We start from the raw sequence: 24812 nt of genomic DNA on the forward strand, positions 1-24812 counted from the left end.
TTAACTTCTGATAATTTTTTATCAAGTGAAGTTAATCAATAATTTTACTAATTTTTAAATTATTAAAAGAAGTGAAATAACAATCTGTATTAAAAAATTGTAGTTAGCAAGAAGATAAACAAGTAGTCACGTAGTAACAGCTGACACTTTTAACAGTGACAGTAATGTATCTGTTGAAGTGAAATCATTTACTATATTTCGACATTTGACACAGACAAAATCTTTAACGTATTCATCGTAGGTGTTCTAAGAAATAACATGAACTCTCCTTAAACTTGAACATGTAGCCAAAAACCTTTATTTATTTATTTTTCTCAAAACAAATCATTTTAAACCCTTAATTTTCATCGTCAAAACTACTCATTTTGAACCTTTAGATTCTATCTACTGCAAACCTCAAGGCAAGCTATGGTTGTTTGGCACGTCAAGATCGGTCGAATTTTGGGTAAAAATTTTAAAGGCTTTTTATGAAGAAAGAACCAAGAAAATGTAGAAAATGATGAATTGAAAATAAGTTGAATGTATTAAAAGACATAGAGGTTAAAGGCTTAAAGGTGAAGGATTTTGGAAAAAAAAAAATCTTTATTTCTATGACCAGATGTTAATGATTAGGGCATTTAAGTCATTTAGCATTAATTTACAATAGAAAACTGAAGTCAACATGTCAGGTTATGGAAAATACTCCACCGGTTCTTCCTTCACTTTGTTCTTCTTTTAAAGACGAACTTATCATAATTAAAATGCTGCCCTCATTTTCACTTATTGCCCCAAAACATTGAATTTTTCACCCTGATTTATTTCCCAAGAACCCACCCATAATCTTCAATTTCACAGAGTTGAATTTCAGAAATTCAATTCTTATGAGTACCACCAACTCTATCACCCTTCATATTTCAGATGTCGATGAATGAAGTAAGTCTTTTAGTGTAGAAACAACTTCTCATCAAGAATTATGATCATCAAGTCAAAATGGAAAGGTTGGTCCTACAGTCTTGATCATCACCGCCTTAGATAAAAGCAAAGTCAAGAGAGTTGTGTTCAAATATGAACAACATTAGGCAGAGAATACATGAAACAATATGTCCAATACTGACGTTTATATGCAAGGAGAAATGCTTATGTTTTTCTACAGGTTACAACACATACATGGATAGATGGGTGTCTTCTTCTTCTCCTCCCTTTATCTCGTCTCCTCTCTTCAAAACCCGACTCTCTCTCTCTCACCTTCTTTTTATGTTCTCATCTCTCATTTGTTTGATAGTTTAGCTCTGCTTCTTTCCACCAGCCAGAATACGCGAAATCTGAAGGCCTCGGCTGAACGCTTGGTTGAACAAAAGCCTGGTCTGGAACTCAGAGACAAATGGGAACCACGCCAGTACAACTATGGGTGCAAATATCACAATTGCCATCATGTTCTCGTATCCTCTTGCAAGAGCTTTGACAGATCCCCACAACCCTATTGCCTTCATCACCGGCCTACACGCTTGTGATATCTGTGCTCACCATTACCATACGTCATCATTGAATTCAGGATTGCAAAAGGAATGCATCTCCATAAAAGAAATTTTTTTTTTTTTAGAAAACTGAGAGAAATTCGATTGAGAAGGTTTGATCATGATCAATGAAAGCCAAAAAAAATATACAAGCTTAATTAGAAAGCATGAGGTTTTTGTTTTGATGACATCATGAGAGTAGTGCATCTCATCTCCATAGCATGTCATGTCTTATCATAATAATGAGATACGTATATCAAAAATTCAGATAAGGTCATTGTTTTAAAATGAATTTTTCACATAAGGGAGTCCAGTTGGCTAGACCTAGGCTATATGAAATGAACAATTTAGTCTTTGAAGAGAGAGAGAGAGAGAGAGAGAACTACCTGCAACAAAGCCCATCCTGTTGGTATGAAAGCCAGAAGGCTGGCAAATATGTCTCCAACTGTGAGACTAAATAATGCAAACAGGATGACTAGAGCTACTATGGAACCAATAAACAACAAAAACTTCAGCAATCTGAACATCAGCTGGAAATCTGCACTGAACGTCTTCCTACCCATGGACACAATCTGCAGTAGTAGAGATTAAAAGAATAAATAATCCCAGTTTGGTTTGGGAAACAAATAATAAGATGAGAACTTCCAAAGAATCAAAATCTATTTCAGGCAGGCAGCATTAGACTTTGAGACCCGACCTTCAAGATGATCATCACAGCAACAATGACCAGCCATGAGAGCCCATAGACCTGACATTACAAAGTGCAGCCTTTATCAATAAAAGTATGTTGTCGTCTTTTTAGAGCAAACTTCCAAGGTTAAAGACCTCATTGTTATGAAATGAGACACACTTTCTTTTCATACAACATTTGCATTTCAATTGCCAACAGAGTTAATAAAAGCAAAATGTAACAATAGAACAAAATAAATCAATCATAAGATGGCTTGAATACTTACAATAATGCTCTTATTCCCATTCGCAATATGTAGATGATACACTATTCCATACTGGTAGAGAAAGAAACGTAGGGAAAGAACCACCTCCCAGAACCTTCCAGAGAACCCAGTATTTATCAGGTGCTCTTGTTCCTCGTCCCACCAGGATTCCCAACTCTTGTTTGCTGGCACACCAATACCACCACGGCTGCTTATCCATTTCGTCCAATCGTCCCAGTCGTCCACTATCTTCTGCCACTCAAACCCTGAAGGGTTGAAAAGGAAAGGCGCAAACAACCAAGAAACCACCAGAAACCACATGGAGAAGGTGAGAAGCATATAAGATGTGGTATCAGTAGCCGCAGCTCCATAAATCTCATAGACTATCAGCAATATCATTAACTCCAATCCTTTAACAAAATGGCTCCTTGAATACATCCTATAATTCTCCGCAAACTTCTCATGTCGAACCACAAAACCTCGTCCAGTGGCTCTGTATTTGGCCCCACCATGCAAGACTGTACGACCAAAATAATGGGTCTTTGTCCCAAGAGAGAAGGTGAAAAAAACAGCTGCCAACTGAAGCTGCATGATAATTATGTCACCAAGTGCAGTTCTGAACCCTCTTTCCAGTCCGATTTCCATGACCATGGGCAAGGCCATCAACAATCCTATCTGAACAACGGACTGCGATGCCATGGCTGCCTTCAGAGGATCATCTCCCCTAGACCGTGCAAACTTAACGATGGACTTCTCCAATCCACTCAATGATAAGTACAGTTTTCCATACAAGAAAACATAAACTATAATGACTACCATCTGCAAGATGACAACCAAAAGTACACTTTAGTGGAAGACACTATGATGACGAGAGAGGTGTTGCTAAAAGGAGAGATTTTTTGCTCACAGGAAAGTCAATCCGGGATATCACAAAATCCCATTTGACCAATCACATGAAGCCTAATGTGGGCAATCATGTAACCTGGCGATGACTTCAATACATGCATATTTGTGCGATTGGTTGATCCAGGATTCCATGAGATCCCAGATTGACTTTTCTGTGAGCAAAACATTTTTCTGCTCAAACTGAACATCCATTGAAAAGTTCAACCACTAGACTTTTGTAACTTCTCCTTTCTCATTTTCTTTCATTGACAGTTTATGCATTTTTTAGAAAGACTTTTGATTTAGGGTCTGGGAAGAAAGTATGTATATTGAATACATCAACTATGAACCAACTCTAGACCATACCTCTCTTATTATCCATGGCTAAAAAATCTTACTGGTCAGGTATCTTAACTGTAGAGACCCAAATATCGAATGGTTCAGAACCTTTTACCATTAGAAATGTGTATGAAAGTTTGCTACTATTTATACAAGAGGATGCTCATGATTGAACACACTATATTTTATCATAAATGGGTTGTGTGGTTGCTATGCAGGACAAGTAACCCAATTTTCAACAAACACAAACATACTTTCCATATCTGCTTCTAATCTACATAACTAGAATCAGAGACATTCCTGGTTTCAGACATGGATATAACTGTTAGAGCAAAGGGATCCCTGCAGATCCAATACAGGCAACTGCCCCGCCATTTGAAAGACTCAGGTGTAGCAATATTTTCAATGGGATTGTTGTTATATCACTTCCAAAATTCTAAGTGATCATTTCGGCCTCTTTTTCCATTTATTTATTTATTGTTTTACTTTTTAATGTTTCAAGTTTTGTTCATAAGAAAAAGAAGAAAAGAGGGCAATTTCACAAACTCATTTGGCAAATTTTCGAACCAGATTGTAATCTAGTTTTCTATCATACTACTCAGCATGTAGTGGAAATGCAATAGAAATTGTTACCATTGAGCTGACATAAAACCCAACTGTCGTAAAATAACAGGACAGCATACGGAACATGTCGAATCGATGACCCAACCGATATATATCCCTGCTGAGTATCTGCTCCCCATTACCACAGGCAACTTTTGCTTCAAAGAGTGAGATTTGGTTGAAACCAACATCTCTTCCTTTCCCAACTTGAATGTACTCGTGGTGGGTAACATTCCCACGTCGCAATGTTGAGTTGAAACCTTCAGAAGGAAAATAGAAATCAGAAGCAAAGTAAATTGCAATCATTTAGGAACGTAATTTTTTTTTTTTACAGAAGTTAAAGAATATTACCAGCAAATATGTCCTCGCTCAAATTGATACCCCGAGAAGCCTTGCTGATGCCACCTCGAGTAATGTGGAAGATTCTGTCGAACACATCAGGATGGCCATAATGGAATCGAACCCTGGAACCAATCAATAACATTTTGAGTAACAAGATAAAATTTATGTTTCAGATACAGTTATCTTAAAAACTTTCCAATGGACTAACTAGAATTATTGTTCATCATTCCATTCATCTAATCAGGATTAAGGATTCCTGTCAAAAAGTTCAGCGTGACTTTAAGAAAGTTCAATGAATTAAAACCCGCATAAATGATGAGTTTGGTTACTGTCGTTTGATTGTTATGACCAATTTTAAGGATTGAGGTAAAAGTGTAGAACAATATTAATGAGAAATGCATCTACATTAAGGTGTATATGGGCAATGCTGCTTTAAGCAGAAGTCAAATAAGTAACAAATATGAACATAAAGGAATAGACATAGGCACTAAATACTTATAGGAAATGGAACTTACTTTAAAGGGTTTGCAAGAACTCTTTGACCAATAGTGACAAAACTTGTTTCCTGATTTGACATAAACCAGGCCAAAGAAGATACACTGCAGCCCAGATGTAAAATAATTAGAACAGAATCAAAATGAAGTTCCCTGAAAGATATATCAAAGAACTTAAAGCCTGCAAAGATCAAATGACCAATTTCATTGCACCGACCTTCCAGTAAAGATATGCTCACGGACACCTAGAATTGTAGGTGGACGCACTCCATGATCCTCATTGAATTCTTCTAAAAGATTACGCATTTTAAAAGCTTCTTCCAAATAATTGTCCTACAGAAAAAATTGGACTCGGGAATCAGATTAGTTGAGCAGAACACTGCAGAGCACATATGAATTAAGTTCAAAGCACCTTAATATTACCTGGTTCATGTCAATGGTCTGAAGAGCTTCCCCTCGAGTGAATATTATAGCATGGTTCTGATTTTCAGGCTTTCCTTCCCCTATTTTTGCAGACCCTGGCAATTTTATACGATAGATTTCCTTTCCAAAGGAAAAGATAGAAAATTCATTTAATATGTTTTTACAGGGCACAAGTTTGTGACACTTCTTTCAGACTTTAAAGGACTAATACCTGATCTAGATTATCAACAGCTTTGATCAGTACAGAATAATAGACCTTTTGTACTCTGCCAGCTTCACTTTCTTCAACTTCATCAATATATGCTACACGAAGAGCTGGATTACTGTATGGGAAGCACCAAAAATTAGTTCTTGAATAAAATGAATTGTGTATCGATGAGAAAATTTAAAAAATGACCATCATCAAAGGCTTATCCCAAAGACATGGAACGTTAGTTGACTTTATGGAACAGAAAACGTACTTAACCATCAAATTCAGAATGTCCGTCGCACGGCGATCTCCACATTGCTTCTGATTTCCATAATTCTGACAGGTAGCAACATATGTGAATTTCATGTCAGCCACAGCCTCTAGTTGAGCACTGCGAGATCTCTGGCTCTTCTTCTCTTCCTCTGATGGAACAGAAATTGCCTTGTAGCCTTCCAAAATCTCTGCATGTTCAAAATGAAAAAAATCACAACATAATCACCCAAAAAAGATTAACCACATCTCTAGAAACACTACAGAAGAAGCTCTCTTGTGGTTACCACTTTCACAAGCCATGTCAAGGAAAGCTTGAAGCTTCAAAGCCCTCCGATAGTACATCATTCCTCTAACTACAAAACCAATACCATTCATAAGAATCAACACACTAGGTACCATAAGAAATTAAAGGGGGAAAAAACAAAAAATTCATCGGCTACCTGTTCTGCACAGTGTTTGTCCTCTAAGGGAGACCCAATGACGAAGATGCAAGATGTTTTCTTCATTTTCCCAAACCTCACTTGCTCTTTTACAATTAAGCCTCTCCATGAAGTTGTTCCATTCATCTAGAACAGTCAAGTAATGGTGGTAGTAAAATTTATAACAATAATCATGTTACTGGCAGAAGTTAAAACTGTTTTTTTTTTATCAGTAAAGTTAAACTATGTTAATCAGTAAGTAATGCTCTTGATTTATTTTGGACATATTTAAAACCTGGGAAGATTTTTTGCAGGTAAAATATGATTGATACACCATCCTCATTCTCTAGATCAAGGTCACTTCTAGAATAGACTGTCTCTTCACTGTAATAGGGAGTCATGACACTGCCAAAAGCAAGTAAAATAATTAAAGATCAACAATAAGGAAAAAAAAATCTATTGTGGAAATGATGCAAACATTGCAAAAAAAGTTTTGATGAAACTTAAGGAAATGATATAACAATCATGAAAGACATAAGTCATCACAGTACAACATAAAACCATACAGGGTGCAGAAACCAAATCAATAGCATTTTGTCACACACTAATGCAAGTATTTGAGGCTGACAACAAAAAGCAACCACAATCATCCATTTAGAAGACAACAATCAAGCCATATTTAATGAATACGCCTTCAATTAGTAAGATGCTTGCTTAAAAGATATGAATTATGTAGTTTCTTTTTATATAGTACTACGAAAGAGAGGATCATGTGGAATCTTAATCTTTTTGCCTTGTGTTGGGGAATCTGGTGTAATTTTTTTAAGGAATTCAAGGCTGTTGTTTCCTGTTTAGTTTTCTGTTTTTCTCTTGTTGTATGGTTAGGTCTTCTTGACCTCCTTTATCATGAATAAATTCTTTCAAGTTTACAAATAAATAAATTTTCTAATTTCAAATGCGTATGAATAAAATATTAATATTTACAGCTAAACAGAATGTGAAGGATTTATACATGCTAACTTGTTAGAATACATTATATGTGCAAACATTTGAAGCACCAAGAGTTTTTTTCAATAAAAACATTATTTTGAAATTATTTCTATTTATAACTAGTATAGATAGCTACTCAATCATGATTCATTCCTACACATGAATAAATATTACTTGTAACAAGTCCTGTTCACAGATAAATCTTTGCTGAATTCTGAATTTTATGAACACTTAAAATAGTTTTTTAAAAGTTCAAAATCTATTATCCACCAAGGTATGACATTTTTAACAGAGTTCTGATTATTTCGATCAGAATTTACTGTTTATCAAAATATTCTACAAAGTGAAAAGAAAATTTCAACCAAAACAATTACAATTTCAAACTGTGAGTGACTTTTCCTGTTGTTGATTGTAAAATAGCTTAAAGTGTTTCTTTGATACTTCTCTTAAGAGCGGTTTTTGCACAAAGTCAAAATTAATAATTGTGAAGGGATTCTCTAGTACCTAATGCTTCTCTTTTACAAAGCAGGACTCCCAATGTTTCTGGTAAAATACCCCTTTGCTGATTGATCAAATATTCTAAAGGTCTGCTTCATTGAGGGGAACTGTGCTAAAGCAAAAAAAAAAAAATCTCACACATGGACATTAAGTACCAAACATGCAACCTTATCAAATGCAGAACCTTAAGAATTTTATTTAGGTAATGGACCAAATAGCACTCATAAATGATACTGCTCACATGAAAATAATAAACAGGACACTACAAGCAGTTGATTCATTAAATCTAACAAAACTAGTCAAAATCATTGAGAGCTAAATGGAGTTCAACATTACTAAAATCACAGGGAATATGAAAAATAGCTTAAAAACAAGAAAGTGTGTAACATAATATTTGCATCAAGTGTGTCTCAAGAGAATCACTCTACTTAAATATTCTATGCCAATATGCAAGATAACATGGAATCGAACCTGAATGATAGCATTTTACGGACTCGGGGAGGGCGTGGCATGTCCATAAATAAAGAGTTTGTAAAGAACGCAATCCTTCTACGTGCTTCAAGGTTTGTTGGCACATTGATTGCCGATTCTTTTACTGTTAATAGGAGATAGAGGCGTTTTATCTGAAATAATGAACGCAAAATTGTGGATTTTATTTGTTAATGCACTGAAGGTTCAACAACACACACACTAGCAAACAAACAAACAAAAAGAAAGAAAGAAATTGTATTAGAAATAAGGTACCTGTTCTTCCCATTGAGCTGTTACTACAGGAGGGAACAGTACCGCAGGTTTTGGGTCGGTACCAGCAAAAAGTTGTTTTCTAGGGACAGAATCCTTGTTACTGTGGCCAAGTTCTACCAATTCACTGAAAAATAATATTGAATAAAAATAAAGCATTATTTGGGTGAAACAAATGGACTTTTGATCTCTAAATATAGTTTGAAGATCATACGAAAGTTAGAATGCAATAAACATAGTTCACCAACCGAATTTCATTCACCATCATATCACGGGTAAATACTTCTAACATGTCTTGCAGCAATAGTACTACAGCATCTCGTTTGGATGGGTCACCATCTTTCTACAACAAGGAAAAAAATAAATATGAATAGTATGACTTGCCAAAGAACAAAATGAAGGCACAAATGGAAGAAAAACACTAAGAAAATAGATACTATGGTTTATGGGCGACTTACCAAGATCTCCACAAGATCCACAAATTTCTTGCAAAGGGCAGGTAGAGGACCCATTCTGAAATTTGCAAGAAATGTACTTTTCGAAATGTTACCTTCAACTTCTTTAATTATAATACCAATTATCCTGTTCCATAAAACAAATATGGTCAGAAATGTGTATACTGAAATTCAATTATTAATGTTCCTTTTAAATTTAACTCAAAGATTTTTAAAACATATCATGACATTTTCAATGTTCTTTGAATACTCTTGACCAGTTTCAGGGAAAGCATCATTTCAATGCATTTAATGTTCATGGCCCAACCACAAATATCAGTGGCAATAGCAACACCCATACACAAAACTGTGCAGAAAAATTGAATTTATAAAGAACATAAGCTGCAACCATTTTTCTCAGGACAATGCTTATTTGACATTTTAAAAAACAAGATTGAAATATAACTGAATCTCTGAAGTCTGAAATGCTTAAAGCAACTATGAAAAATAAATAACCATGGAAAATATACTTTGTATTGAAATGATTAAACAATCACGGGAGTAAAAAGAAAGAAAAAAGAACCTTTTCTCATTTTCCCCAACAACCAAAGCATTCAAGACAAGTTTAAATGACTCGTAACATTCAATCACAGCACATTTCATATATTCATCAGCACATATGCGCTTCCATAGATCAGAGTCTCTTGATCGAAATTGGGCTGCCATATCCAATGCTATTGGGATCTGCATAAATGGATAAATAATCAGCAATGCACTTAAGTAGCTGATAATTTCAAAATACAATGAAGGGATGTTAGAAGGACCTTGCTGGCAAGCAAGAAGGGTGGCCACTGTATCAATTTCAAGCAGGGATCTGATGAATAAGGAAGTAACAATAGATCCATCTCCCTGGATTGAAGGCAAAATTAAGTTTAATTTTAATTGGATAATAAACCCAAATAGTAAGAGATGAATAACAAAAAATCAATATGATTTTTCAAGAGGCCTTTCCTATCACTTATGAGGTCTTCTTCCCGGAAACTACAGATCACTTCATTCCATAATTGAGCAAACTTTGCAGCTTCAGTTCTCTTGCTTGCTGGGACCTGCAAAGACAGTAAATCCAAATATTATACGTTCAAGAGATATTACTAGTGTCAACATTGTGTATTAAAATATCACAGTTTTGAAAACATGATACAACCTCAGCAAAACGCTTGGAGAAAGAAAATCCCTTTTTCCGGGTCTTATCAGAAGGTACCAAATATGTGTTGAAGGCTCCAGGTAAAGATTGGAATCGTGATCTTAGCATGCCCAGAGTTCTTATCTATGAGAAGGAACGAAAGAGTTAATACACAATCCTTAATTATCCATAAAGATGATGGAATGTCACTAACCCAAAGATGTTGTTCCTAGATAATTTCTGAATTGTTAATTTTGGTCATAAAGTGGCCCATGAATTCATTCAAGTTGGCAAAAATACACAAACCTTAAAGCTTTAGTTCTTAATATGAAGGAAAATGAGACGACCATCATAATGATTTCATTAAGCTATGATCAAACAGATTTCCTCTTTTTTACTTTTATCCACCAATAATGTGTGTATAGTGTCATCGAATGTATGATAGAACCTTTGTTTATCTCCACAGCTCAAACTAAATTCTGAAACTTGGTTATGTGTGTAATGGAACTAGTGGAGAGACAACAAACAATACAATTACAAGAGAAACAAAATAATGCCAAATACCACCAAATTCGGACACATCTCCAAAGACAGTGTGTATATTCCTCCTGGTCTGGCATGGCAAGCACTTCGGAACACCATCATGAAATTTCACTTGGATACAAAAAAAGAAAAAAAAAAAACTATATTGGATGCTTTTTAGCAACTAGAAAAAGCCCAAAATGGATCTGATTGGCTTCAATAGAAAGGATTCAACAATAAGCCAGAGTGGAAGAACAAATATCATACATTAAAAATGCAAGGTAAGATATGTTCCATCAATGGTTATGTGGCTTTCTACCTTCTATGAGGAAATGCATCAGCCTTGATGTTGTATAGGCATAAACCTTGAATTTTTTAAAAGGGTAAGTAATCAGTGAGAACTGAACTTTATTACTTATTTCACATGTTTATTTGCCATAATTGTTTGTTAATATATCAAACTTAACAGATTTCCTAAATAAATTTACGTCATGATTTCCTAGGCATGTAGGCACCTAGAGATCCCCTACTGTGCCTTTGACTATACTAATTCACAAGACCCAATGATATCATTCCCATCTCTAAAGGTGTAACAAAGCCCTAGACATATAGTTTCCTCAAACATGGGGTCAAACAAGAAGCCCAACAAATTTAGCATCATCCCCAAGGTACTATCTACCATAACACAAAAGAAAAAGGTATGAAGAATGAGGTATGATGCATGCACGCAGATATGTCAATCCCAGTGAAGTATGGAAGTGTGCGATAAGGTTATAGGAAAATTAACATATTGATAGTTTGTAAAAACTATACTAATTCATCGGAAATTATTACCTCTCCAAGATGATGAAAAGCTCCTGAAACACCACCACATATGGTTGAGAAAATAGCATACCAAATCTGAGTGTCCATAAAATAAACCTGCATAGAAGTCATCCACTCATGAGATACTTCTCAAGGCTATAGATATATATGAACTTCTCGACCTGCATAAACTGAACAAGAGTTAAGAGATAATCCAAAGAAAAAAAAGGAGCTAGAATAGCAAAACAAACCAATATTACTGGTGCCCAAAGTGCAACAATGGCACCAATGTTGTGTTTAGCTGCATTCACAAGAAAGAATTTAGTATGGCACTGCAAAAGAGTAAAAATGAAGGATAATCATGAACTATTAGGTAGCTAAATACCATTAGGAAAAAACTCATGCCATTCATATTGAACACGATGAACACTCATTATATCTTTAGTCGGCTTCACCAAAGTTCTAATCTGGGAGAGAATAAAGAGACAATGGAGATGTAAAAATGGAGAATGACAAAAGACAACAATTATTCAGCATTAAATTTGATAAAGTATAAGAAGAAAAACAATAGACTTACCTGGATGTAATAACTGAATGCAAGTTTGGAAAACAAAAGCAGTACCCAAAAAAGAGTATACCTAAAAGAGAAAAGATAAATCTGAACAACTCAATGATTGAACCAAATGAACATGAGAAAGTTCCTATGACAATCAAAATGGAGGAAAATGTTTGTTCCTTGTGAAACTCACTTGATAAGTGCAAATTGACTTTCGTGCATTCCCCTTCCCACATAGATTCTTGGCTGCAGATGATACAAAATAGGTTCACAGGTAGAGAACAAGAAAAGAACAGGAAAGGTAACTTATCAAGTTATAGTTATGCAGTGATAATAAGGGTAAGTGCTCATTATGCAAGAGTAATTATCCCTGGTTGTTTCAGAATATGTCAAACACACATTAATGTGGATACTTTACTGCGATTTGTTCTAGGGGATAAACATAGTATTGTAGCAAGAGCAATCTTACAACTTTAAGCATTTTAAGGAGCAAATTTTCTTCATATGTCAAATCATGTGACTACAACGAAAATGTATGAATAAATCAATTAGACAAAATAAACTTACTGACAGAATCACATTCTGTCAAGCCCCTATGCACGCCCACTCTTTTAGTGTTTGATTATGTATCAGTGTAGTTCTTGTAGTTGGTGGACTTTATTACCGAACTCATCTGAACTGCTATTGCCCATTTTTTGCAGTTGGCAATCCCGTACAGTGATGAAAATAGAAATTGGAAGTTTGCGTTCTGAAGGACCTTGGTTTCTTTTAAATATGTAATATTCAATAGTTCCTCCTATGATCTATCAAAATGTTCTAAATGACACTAGGCGATCTATAGCCTATAGATATTGCTAGCACCACAATAAAGAATAACTAATATTACTCTCTTCTAGAATTGTTGTGAATGGAATGATATTCTAGTTATTTTTCAGTCTACATAAAGCGGTAGAACAGAATCAACTACTTAACTTGGCAATTCATGTTATATTACAGTCCTATGTGAATTGATTTTCTTTATTTCCATTCAGGCAATTCATGCGACAACATGGTAGAAACATTAAATGAACTAGTATGAAGAAAATAAAAATGAAAGGTGGACTAAAACGAAGGAAGGGGATAGAAAAGAGGACATAGATACCTGTGACCACCACAAAAGAAACCTTATGATATGCCAATCTGAGTTTTCAATCCATCGTCGAAGCATTGGAAAAATAAACAATACCGCTGCTAGTAAATTTGGAAGCAAATATAAAGCCACCACCAAGATATATAAAGGAGGTATGCCATCTGCTTGATGAAACAATGTCAGAAAGTCCTTAATTTTTGCAGGTACTGCCGAGGAGGAACGCAAGTAACATATTGGAAGTATAACAACCCATGCAGCACTAACTACTATCTTGAGAAGGTTTCTCAGGACATCAGTAAACTTCCACCTATGATAACCTGGGAAGTTCAAAAAGAGGTCCAGAATACCTACCATCAAAAGAAAAAGAAAGTGAGAGAAAGATCAGAAAAATTCATTAATAACCCAGTCAAGCATCACAAATTAGATGACGAGACTGAAATAAGAAGTAAAAAAACTAATGACTGGAATTCACCAACTCAGGACTTCATTGTTCAAATTTATTCATGGGTTTACTTGGGATTTTGATTTTAGGAGGAGCTTTAATGAATGGAAGCTACACTCCACTGCTAACTTATTAATCAGATTCATGTTTGCTTCTCTTTTGGAGGAAAACTGATAGGTTTGGTTGTGAGGTTGTAATGGAGTCTTTTCAGTTAAATCATTTTATCAATCCCTCATTCAGGGTGTGCTTTCAGATTTTCTAGCTTCAGCTGTTTGTGGGTCTAAAATTCCTTCTAAGTTTCATTTTTCATTTGGTCCGCCTCTTAGATACGATTTTGACAATTGACAATCTTATGTCTCATAATGTTATCATAGCGAATTTTTGTTTTCCATGAAAATAGTGAATCTGTAAATCATATCCTCATTCACTGTCCTTTCACCCACTCAATTTGGTATCACTTCATGTCCCCATTTTGCATCCATTGGATTTTCCCTATGTTTGTATCTTCTCTCTTTCAAAGTTGGAATTCTTCAGCTTTTAGGAATAAAGAAAGGTTTTTATAGAGTTCGACCCCTTCTATTGTTTGTTGGGGCATTTGGAAAGAAAAGAATAGATAAGTTTTCTTGGTAATGAACACTCTCTACATGCGGTCATTATTAGCATTCTTGTGTTTCTTTTTTCTATCAGTGCAAACTTTTTGAGGATTTCAAGAGTTTCTCTTTAGAGGATTTCCTTTTCCAATGGGATTTGGTTTTGTAATGTGAGATTGTGGCTTCTGATTGTGCTTTGGTGAGGGTTCCCCCCCCCCCCCCCCCCCCCCCCCCACCTTTTCAACCGAAGTACCAAATGGAAGGACCATATGAATATATTATATTTATATCATTGTCTACCCTTTGAATCCTTTCAATGAAGTAGTTCACATAATTTTCACTTCAAACAGCACAAGAAAAATGGACCAAAGGAGAACTGTGGAACTATTTCATACCTTACCAACATTTGATTTACCAGAGGAAATCGATTAGGAAGGGGAAGACTACAATTTATACACAATTGCTGTCCCTTGAACCGTTCCGATATATATATCTGTGTGTGTATAAAAAAATTTCCTGACAGGCCACCACAGCACCCACATGATATTTATCTTTGATAGATCTTGTCTACACCCACTAAATTGCTTAATATTTTTCTAGTCACATAATATCACAAAAACAAAAGTATTCATACTTTGAAGGAAGCGAAGGAAGGCTGCCGTGATAAAAATACTAGAAACAGAATATACGATGTCCCTTCGAAATATATCCAATGGTGAAGTACCCTTCCATGCAACTATTACCATGGCCTGCAGCACAACATTTCAAACATTTGACTATTGAACATGGAAAGTATCTTTCCTTTTTGGAAAGGTACCAGAAATTAATAAAAGAATGTTCAAATATTAATTTAACAATTAAAAACTTCTCTTAATGGTTACGTATCGAGAGGTATCGTTGCTTGTCCAATGTATAGTTCAATACAAGGTTCAAAGTTTTGTTTTATTTCAATAAGACTAAATCCAAGATTTCTCAGTCTCGAGGGTGACCAGAACAAGACATTGGGGATTTGTTCTCAGTGTCTTAATCTACCTCATCCATTATCAATGTTTTGATCGAGCAAGACATACCTCAAGACCGAAACTTAAACCATGGTTTTGCCTCATTAGAGAACCTCTTATTCTGCCAGCTTACAGAGACATCGAAAGTACTCATTCTAAGCCTTGCTGTTTAGAACTCCCTATGCTATGGGTACATAATTCTACTCAGTTGAATTCAATACCTGCAGTGCCAGTATATAAAAGGTCCACATACGATCAAAGCTACGAAAGATGTGCCAAAATGTTCTGGTCTCAACAAAATATGATTTTCCTGTGCTTTCAGATTGCCTACGAGATGCTGGCCTCCCCTGACATAGCAGTTACAGAGAAGTGACTCGGCGTTCTATAAGTTCAAATATGACTAAAATGAAGTATATATCAATAAAAGGTACACCACCTGTGTCATATTGCGCGTTGATTTGAAGAAATTACCATCATCGCGCATGGGCCATCCCAAAGAGAAACAATCGGACGACCTGAATGATATGTAGCAAAAATTACCCATCAAGACAATCAAGACATTCAACCATTTTTTTTCCATGATATATCTAATTCTTTACGAACCAGAAATACTCATTTAGATCATCATAGTTACACCAAGCTGAATGAGGGGCTTTTCCATTTCGGCTTTTCTTGGATTCCTGGTGCACCGTCATCCCCACTTCATTATATGTCTTGAATGGGAAGAAAAAAATTACAATTGATGCATTTTCACTTAAATATACCTTCTCAATTACACGATACAGTGGTGTTATAACCTTTCTCAGGAAAGCCTCATCATCCCCACCATAAGAAGGCTTAATATTTTCTCCGGTCACAATGCTAACATTTCCAGCCAATAGACCATGGAGTTCATATGCCATCTAAACATATGTTGGGGCATTGCTATTAATCAATTTGATACACCAATGCACAATGGAAAGGAATCCACAGAAATAAATGAAGCTCTCACATTATGAAAAATGTAGCATAGACATTCTGGCATAAAGCGAACATTAGCTGCTTCACCCCAAATAAGAAGATAAAGACCCATGTAGAGTATCTTTCTCTGTTGCATTTCTTGTTGCCCTTGAGGGAGCCTGTAAATAAATTTCAGTATTAGAGCCTTCAGAATATGGATAGGAAGGTCAGGCCTTGGATTCAAATTTCAAAACATGCAACCAAAGACATACAGAACAAGTCCACAGACAAAAGGTAAGCAGTGATGATACTAAATCTCACCGTAAACTGTGTTTTCGTCCTAAGAATTTGCACCATGTTTTGTAGTTTTTAAAAATTTTGCTCATAACTGCATCAACGGCTCGATCATCAAGCTGCATGGAGAAAACATTTAACCATTTATTGGAAAAAAGGAGAGAAAAAAAAAACAGGCTTAAATAAAGCTCAAAAGTGTTGATGCAGGATTAGTCATTCATTGTTCAAAATATGAACATCTCAAATAGTTTGAAGGGAAATCTGTTCAACAACCAGCGATTCGCTAACAGATAAACTACAAAACCTAACTGAATTAAGAAGGCATTTCTATAAAATAAAAAACCAAACTAAATTTGTCTCTTTAACTTTGAATGCAGAACACTACACAACAAGAAGACAAATCTCGGAAACATTTCTATAGTGCCATGAGCTGCCTTTGTGTGTCAATCAGGAACTACCTTAGACAATTATCGCAGGGACATGGGGCATAAACAGTATTAACACGTCATTCACACTTCGAAAAAGCATCATATACGATTATACAAACATGAATATCATTTTTTAAGTATTCATGTAACACAGATTATTGGTGAGGACACTGCAGGTTGTAAAACTGTTCCTTTAAAAATATTTCCAGTAGAGAAGAGTGTGTGCCTTGTTAAGAGGCTCGGGCTTGGGTACCAGCCTTATATGAACATTGGCAAGCAGTAAAATTAACTGCTCCCTTTGGTTCCTGACATTGTCTCTCTGTAAAACAAAATGGATGAAAAGTTGTTAATATCGTGTACTCTTTTTTGGCACTAAATTTAATCGATAACCCTTAATCCAGGTTGATTTTAATTTAAATACCTGAAATCCGAACATAGCTCTTAACCAATCAAGAAGGTCAAGGTCTCCTGTTTTCTGCCTATGCTGCTCAAATGCAGTAGGCCAGTTTAAGCCCCGAGTGTTCCATAGAGCAGCCACAGATGCCTTAACCTGGTTTTAAGAAGTGAATTTTGCATCAAAAACAACCCTCACCATAACATACATTTCAAATTTATAAACAGTGTTGTACCTACCTCCTCAAACTGCATGATGGGTTGTGAAGCGCCAGCTGCATCCAGTGGAAGAATGTTATAAGAAGTATAGATTTCTTTCTTTTCTTGGACATCTCTAGCAGCAGCAATGATCTGTGCTCACATTGAAACACCTCAAAATTAATACCCATTATCTTGGAAGCATTAGAACAAATCTAAAAATAAATAAAAATTTGACTAACCTCAGGAGCAACTTCTTCAACTTTTTCAGTCTTATTAACTGCACAAAGGACTTCAAAAAGCACTCCAGCTGTTTGGTAGGCTTTGGCGAGTTGCACTCTATCAACAAATTGAAAACCACAATGTCATCCATTTCAATTCAGAATAAAAAGAAACACAGAGTATATTAATACCTGTCTGCTTGCTCCCCTTTGTCCAGGGCTCTAACATAGTGTTCGTAGTATTGCTGATAAAAACTCTCGATTTCCCGTGCATCACTCTTTTTAACCCTTGAGGCAAGACTCGATGCGTTGTCCTGATACACAATTTTTACATCACTTTTCCCTAAGTACAGAATTCATATGTGCAGTGTTGAAGGAATAAATGGAAAATTTCTTGTGTCAGGTAATAGCTTCAAAGATATTTTCGGCATTTCTAAAAGCACAACTTGAACTCTGAGAATAAAAATGTATTTGAGGAAGATTAAAATTAGCTATATGGTGGATCATTGGCACACGCACAATGGCTTCTCCCTATTCTTTCTATCTTTTTGTTTGATAACCTTATTTTTGTCAAGATTCGAAGTTAGCATTTGTGTATAATTTCACTATTTGCTTGGTGTGCTGTAAAAATAGTTTGGTTGATTTAAAATAAGCAATGTCAGAGGTTGTGGTTGTTAATGTAACAAAAGTGTTTTTTTGGACTTTTTGACTCGAAAAGAAAAGGTAGAGGAAGTTATCTAATCCCTATAACATAAATAATGTAAGGGGTGTTTTGGTACTTATGAAATAATACTTTTGTAAATATAAATAATTATCTTTGACATTTTTTGTAAAAATATTTATAAATTTTATTATGCAAATCTTTATTACTTAATATCCAAAGTTCAAAATGCCCTTATATTTTTCAATAAAAGATAAACATTTAATATCCTAAACACCATTAACTTTTTTGACTAAAAAGATATAAAACTTAATGTATTATTAGAATATAAAAAGTAATAGAGGATGTTAACATCTCAATAAAGCATTGGAGTTACCACGTTACTCATACATATGATCCAATTATTTCTTTTTTTAGCTTCAACCAAATTTTAATTTTTGAATCAAGTAATTAATTCTTGTTTGTCTATAAAGTTCTTGTTATGTGCATATGCTTGGTGAGGATTTATTCCAAGTTTAATCATGTTTCTCTTCTTTTATGTTGAAAGTGAAAAAGAAGACTAAGGATTTGGGAATATGCCAAAGTTAGCTTAGTTGGTACAGCTTATGATGATGCTACCATATTAACCTGAGTTCAATTCCCGTCTTTGTTGAGTTACTTATTTCATTGAAAACAATAACTTTATCCAGTGGCAATACTAAAAATTTTAGAAGGTGGCAACTAAACTTAGGTTGTAAAGTATCTAGGTGATGATACCATCGAAATAGACTTACTCAATGAGAACACCAAAAATATGAGGAGCAAGCTACTTTAATTTGTAATGTTTAAGGATGTTGATACCATAAAATTGATTTCAAAATCTTCCCTCACAAGAATTTCTAAAACACAAAATTTAGAAGGTTAAAACTAAGTTGGTAAAATTTATGGGTGACGATGGCATAGACCTGAGTTTAATTGCCGTCATCATAGAGTTACTAGTCTCATTAAAAAACAGGCTTATTAATGAAAAAAAGACTTAGGATTTGGATTTGGGATGCGTGTTGTCTTTCATCTTTGGCTTTGTAATAAGTCTTATCTTATTTTTTCTCTTTGAGAATCTTGATTTATTTAATTTATTTCTAGACATTATAATTTTTCCAACATATCTAATGATTTTATCACCATGTAGACATGTATTCTTAGTGCAAAACATTTCAAGAACACTAGAGTGATTCTACAAGGTTGCAATCTACAAAAATGTGAGTTAGGAGTAATTAATACAATAATTTTTTTTATTGTAATTGTTAAGTATCTATTATTCAAATTGAAATATTTTTTTACTAATTAAAGAGGTGTTCTACTTGCACTCGCTCTTTAGACTCTATGCATCCACTTTAAAAAAACCTAAAAAAATGGTGAAATGATCAAATAGACCCCAACAAAAAATTATCCACTCCAACTTTTAAAAAGACTTAATATTTTTTTTCAATAAGAAGCTACTGAAATTTTCCACCATGTCTTGGTAGGATCCTACTTATTTTATCTTAAAGGACTCAATTGGATCCTAGCAAATATGATATGATAAGATAAGATATTGAATCTTTCTGAATTAATTCAATAGAAACCTATCGAATCTTTGTTATAATATTTAGTACTAACCTACCTTAATGAAGTTTCATTTGATTTTGTTTTTTTTAAGATTTCCTAATAATCTCTAAATTTTGTTAGACCTAAGGGTTTTATTTCTCGTATTGTGAAATCCTCATTAAAAGTCTTCGTTGAAATCTTATGCAAATGAGAAGAAAGAATGAGGTTTAGTAGTAATAAAAATGTTTGGCTGGGGTAATGGGTGTGATGAGGTTGAATAGATTTTATAAAGAGTCATGATAAACTGATGCCCCAAAACACACTCTTTGTACGCTCCCTAACATGACAAGAATTGTAGATTTTTCTCCTCAAGATACGCAAAAAATAGATCTATGGTTCTATACTCCCCCACGTTAGAAGGTGTACAAAGAGCCTCAAACCGTTTGGGGCTTCAGTTTCTCGTTAATCTTTTATAAAGTACTTTACAAAAATTACAAAATTAATTACAAACTTAGCCAGCGTGAGATGCATGCATCCACTTTATTGATTCTATTGGTACTGCCAATATTATGCTATCTTGACTTAGAATTCATGTAGTCTATAATTAAATTCTTGATATCAAAATCTTAATTTCTCATCCTATAAAAAAAAAGAGTCGACCAAATCATGAAATTTTATGCCTCGGCCCTCGTGGTACATTCTCTCCAGCCATGAAAATTTGATTCAAATTGGTTGACCTATAAACTAAAAATCAACCAATAGGATTTCACATTCCCATTATTAAGAATGATGAAAAATGCTAGATTTTTGTGATTGTATATGATCAACAAACAGACTTTTACGGTAGGATGTTACTTAGCTTTCCAAGTCCTTGAAGTACAAGAATTAGACCTATGGAAGAATATTCACACGCAACCCGATAAAGAACATAACCCTTGCTGTCAGCCTCATGAAAACATAATCCCTATATCTACGCCGTTCATAAATCATAATCCACGATAAAAAAAAACAAAATAATCATCCAACGGTCTGAAGAGAAGGAAAATATGCTCCAGAGGCTGACAGCATGTTTGTAATCTTTTCTGAATCTCTTACTCTCTCTCACACAACGCCATGACAGAAAATACAAGTTTCAGAAATGACAAATCAAAACCCTAACATTAACTAAACGATTTAATCAATCAAATCTCTTACCCGTTCCAATCGCTGGAGAAGAGCTGTCTTGAACTGTCGAACACCTCGTCCAGTGGAGCTTGGATCCAATCGATGAGCTTTCTCAAATGCGTAGAATCGACCTTCAAAAGAAAATCAAGAAAAAAACAACACTTTCAGTAGATTTATTAAACCCTAATTTTCATCTGTGTATGTTTATGATAGAACTTATATGATCTTCCACGCAACGAGTTTAATTAATTTGATGGACTTACAGAGATAAGAGACTCTCGGTCTTTCAGATTCGACCTCAGTTGCGACACGGAGGATTGGAGTGATGCTTACGAGGGATGAGGGAACGACCTCATTATCAAAGACCTCTAAAGAGAAGGTCGTCGTAGCTGTGTTTCGTGAAGGCCGCCTCGCCAGTCCCTGAGGACCTGACTCGAGGCTCGACATTGTGATGGCCTCGAGTTCGACCGATCTTCTTGATTTAGCCTGAAACATGATGGAAATGAGTCGATTAACATGAATTTAACTTGAAGAAATAACTTGTACAGAAATCTTCAGCATTTGAAGAGAAAATCGAATGATAGGAGCTAGAAACATTTCGAGTAGAAGCTAATTCGTAGATTAAAATCCTTAAAAAAAATCAACTCAAAGAAATTGAGACTACAGGAGAGTAGATCAAGGAGAAATAATTAAATCGAACGATCATCAGAATTCAGATACTAGGAACTTCAAAACTTGAAGAATGCAAACCCTAATAATTTAATCCAATGTGTAAGAAATTCGATCAAACAGAAAAAATGATAAAAAAAACAAGTTCTCTTGAATGATTCTATCATTCTCATTTTTGTGAAACTTACGTTCGATCTTTACAGATTTGCGTTCGAGCGCTCTTCGCCTTCTTAGAAATCAAGAACAGGACGTCGAGATTAATAAAGAAACAAAATAAAATGAAAATGCAGAGAGAGAGAGAGAGAGAGAGAGAATCTTATTTTATTTTACCTCTCGAAGGTAAACGAGAGGCGGGGCGGCTCAGATCGAAAGAGAGATAATGAGAAAAAACGAGAAACAAAAACTAAGAGAGAAAGGGTGGCGTAACCGATTTCTGTCTGTATAGGGACAACTGGTCAAGCTAGAATGTGGGGCCCGCGTACCAGGTCTGGATATTTGCTACCAGTAGGTGTTGGTTTATGCCACGTGTCATGCAGGTGGTCTCTATTGTAATCAGCCGTTCAGCAGAGAAAGTTGCGGTGAGGTGGACGCTAAGTGTGTCCGACTGGTCCTACGCCGTTTGCGGAGTGGAGACTGCAGAGACGACGATGTCGCTGGGACTTGGGAGAGACTTTTTTTCGCTTTTTTATTTGAATAATGATAACCTGACTCCCCTTCTGAAATACTTCCATCTACTCTGCTGACGTGGCATGTGCTTAATACTATATATATTTTTTCATCGGGATACAACTGTACATAAGACCACTCTTATGATTTTAGACACACAGGTTATTCGTTAGAGTCGTGATAATCTGACTAACCCACGTGGCATACTCAATTGACTATTATACGTGATAAGTTCGAAAATCATAGATTTACACTTCTCGGGATACACGGTTCCATCAAGATACACATGTTATGGGAAAGTACAGCCATGTATCTCAAGGAGAGCAGATATACGATCATCAATTGAGTTTGCCCCGTGGGTGGTCTGATTATCACGATTCTATTAATTTTGGTTTTTGTCAACGAGTGGCCTAAGGGCGCATGTTAAAGTGTAATAACTACACTTTGGAAATTTGAATTAAAGGATATTTTGGTAAAAAAGTAATTTTTTAACAGACTTTTTCGATGCAAAATCCAATTTCTAAAGTGTATTTATTATAATTTAAAATAGAATTGTGATAATCTGACTCCCCACATGGCATTCTCAAAAGAGTTATGATAATTCGATTACCCCACATGGCATACTCAATCAACTATCTGTCGTGACAAGTTCGGGAACCATAGATCCGTGCTCGTTGGGATACACGATTCTCTCGAGATATTTTTTTATGGGAAAGTGCAACCGTGTATCCCGAGGAGCGCAGATCTACGGTTCCCGAATTTGTCACGTCAAGATAGTCAGTTGAATTTGCCACGTGGGGTAGTCAGATTATCATGATTATTCTCAAAATGCTCTTCTGACGTGGCATTTGCTAGAAACACCCTCAGGATACACAACTGCACATCCTCATAAATTTGTGCAATTGTGTATTCTGATGAAAGAAAAATCTATAGTTTTGGCACATCCCACGTCAAGAGAGTATTATGGGTATGCCACGCGGGGTGTCAAATTATTTTTACTCTTTAAAATAATCTTGAATGAGATGATTTTTCAAAAGATTTTTAGGATTTCACATAATCTCGCTTGACCGATTATACGAAACTTAATGAGGGTAGTTTTGTAAATAGGGGATATCTCAATACACTTGGGTTCATGCGAGTGGTTGATTTAGGGTTTTGTGAAATTTCGGATTGACTTTTCTATAAACAAAAAGTTCTTCTAATTTTAACATTCATTTTAAGAGAGTTGTTAATGGACCATTTTTGGATCTGATCTAGGTTGATTTGGTACCGATTTGATAAGTATCGAATCAGGTAGTAATCTGATAAGTATCGAATCATATTCTTGGCGGATTGGATTTTTATTGGATTTCACTAATACAATCCAAAACCAATCTAATAACAATCCGATATAGCATGAATCGGACCAAATCCAATTTGATGTACAAAATCTAAACAAATTTTCATATATTTAATTGAATATATAATATAATTTCTACCATTTAGTGGGATCAGAGGTCCTTATTGGATTGGGACATGATCAATCCAAATCTAATCCAATAAGATATCAGATCGGAACCTTATCGGAATATAATTGTTCCAAACCCAAAGTTATCAACTTGGAATAAATCAAATTTCGGGTCTAGCCTGATCCATTGACAAGCCTAGCTTTTAAGATCAATGAGCCAACTCAAAACTCAATGGAGTCAACTTGAATAAGTTTGAATCGTGTGGTAGGGTATTAACTGTTGGTTTCAATTCGATTCTTAAAATACGTAAAACGGGGAACTTTGCATATATATATATAGGGTCCCTTTCAGCAACAAACATTTTGACAAACATTTTGGCAAAACATTTTCAAAACATGGGTTAGAGGTTTTGGAATGGGCTGATTTTTGGTGAGGATGATCTCTACGGTGAGGAGATCATCCTCATCAAAAATCAGCCCATTCCAAAACTTCTAGCCCCATGTTAACAGGTTGAAAAATTGTGGACCGTCCATTTTTTGTAAACCATTTTTGATGGGTTAGAAGTTTTGGAATGGGCTGATTTTTGGTGATGATGATCTATTCCCTGTAGAGATCATCCTCACCAAAAATCAGCCCATTCCAAAACCTGTAACTCATATTTTCAAAAATGTTTTGCCAAAATGTTTGTCAAAATGTTTGTTGCTGAACATTTCCCATATATATATATATATATATATATATATATATAGGGTCAGGTTCAAGGGCCGTCTGAGAAACCGTCTAAGAAAACTTTCGACGGTAAATAAAATTTTAAAATATGGGTTAGAAATTTTGGATTGAGCTGATTTTTTGTGAGGATGATCTCTATGATGGGAAGAT

General features: G+C 35.1%; 1 protein-coding gene across 1 annotated transcript; it reads right to left on the reverse strand.

Moving 5' to 3' along the window:
- Window positions 1-937: 937 nt before the first annotated feature.
- On the reverse strand, window positions 938-22277 carry LOC147397334 (callose synthase 5-like). The gene is made up of 44 exons (XM_086452908.1): window positions 22150-22277; window positions 22008-22045; window positions 21414-21636; window positions 21181-21281; window positions 17952-18073; window positions 17781-17877; window positions 17581-17691; window positions 17369-17497; window positions 17174-17266; window positions 16547-16638; window positions 16278-16404; window positions 16051-16188; window positions 15890-15966; window positions 15723-15801; window positions 15508-15633; window positions 14920-15034; window positions 13266-13600; window positions 12318-12370; window positions 12146-12206; window positions 11954-12035; window positions 11820-11869; window positions 11599-11685; window positions 10264-10386; window positions 10070-10165; window positions 9884-9967; window positions 9643-9803; window positions 9084-9207; window positions 8874-8968; window positions 8629-8752; window positions 8356-8507; window positions 6692-6801; window positions 6418-6543; window positions 6262-6330; window positions 5976-6165; window positions 5726-5837; window positions 5515-5634; window positions 5309-5424; window positions 5113-5196; window positions 4607-4719; window positions 4286-4515; window positions 2450-3247; window positions 2191-2241; window positions 1880-2065; window positions 938-1493 (listed from the first exon to the last, which is right to left on the reverse strand). Exons 3-44 carry the CDS (start codon window positions 21595-21597, stop codon window positions 1263-1265), a joined length of 5754 nt encoding a protein of 1917 aa, XP_086309034.1. The 5' UTR covers window positions 21598-21636; window positions 22008-22045; window positions 22150-22277; the 3' UTR covers window positions 938-1262.
- Window positions 22278-24812: the final 2535 nt, after the last annotated feature.

Source organism: Akebia trifoliata, chromosome 8 (assembly GCF_017979445.1).
Source record: "Akebia trifoliata isolate Shusen 1 chromosome 8, ASM1797944v1, whole genome shotgun sequence".
Lineage (NCBI taxonomy): Eukaryota > Viridiplantae > Streptophyta > Magnoliopsida > Ranunculales > Lardizabalaceae > Akebia > Akebia trifoliata.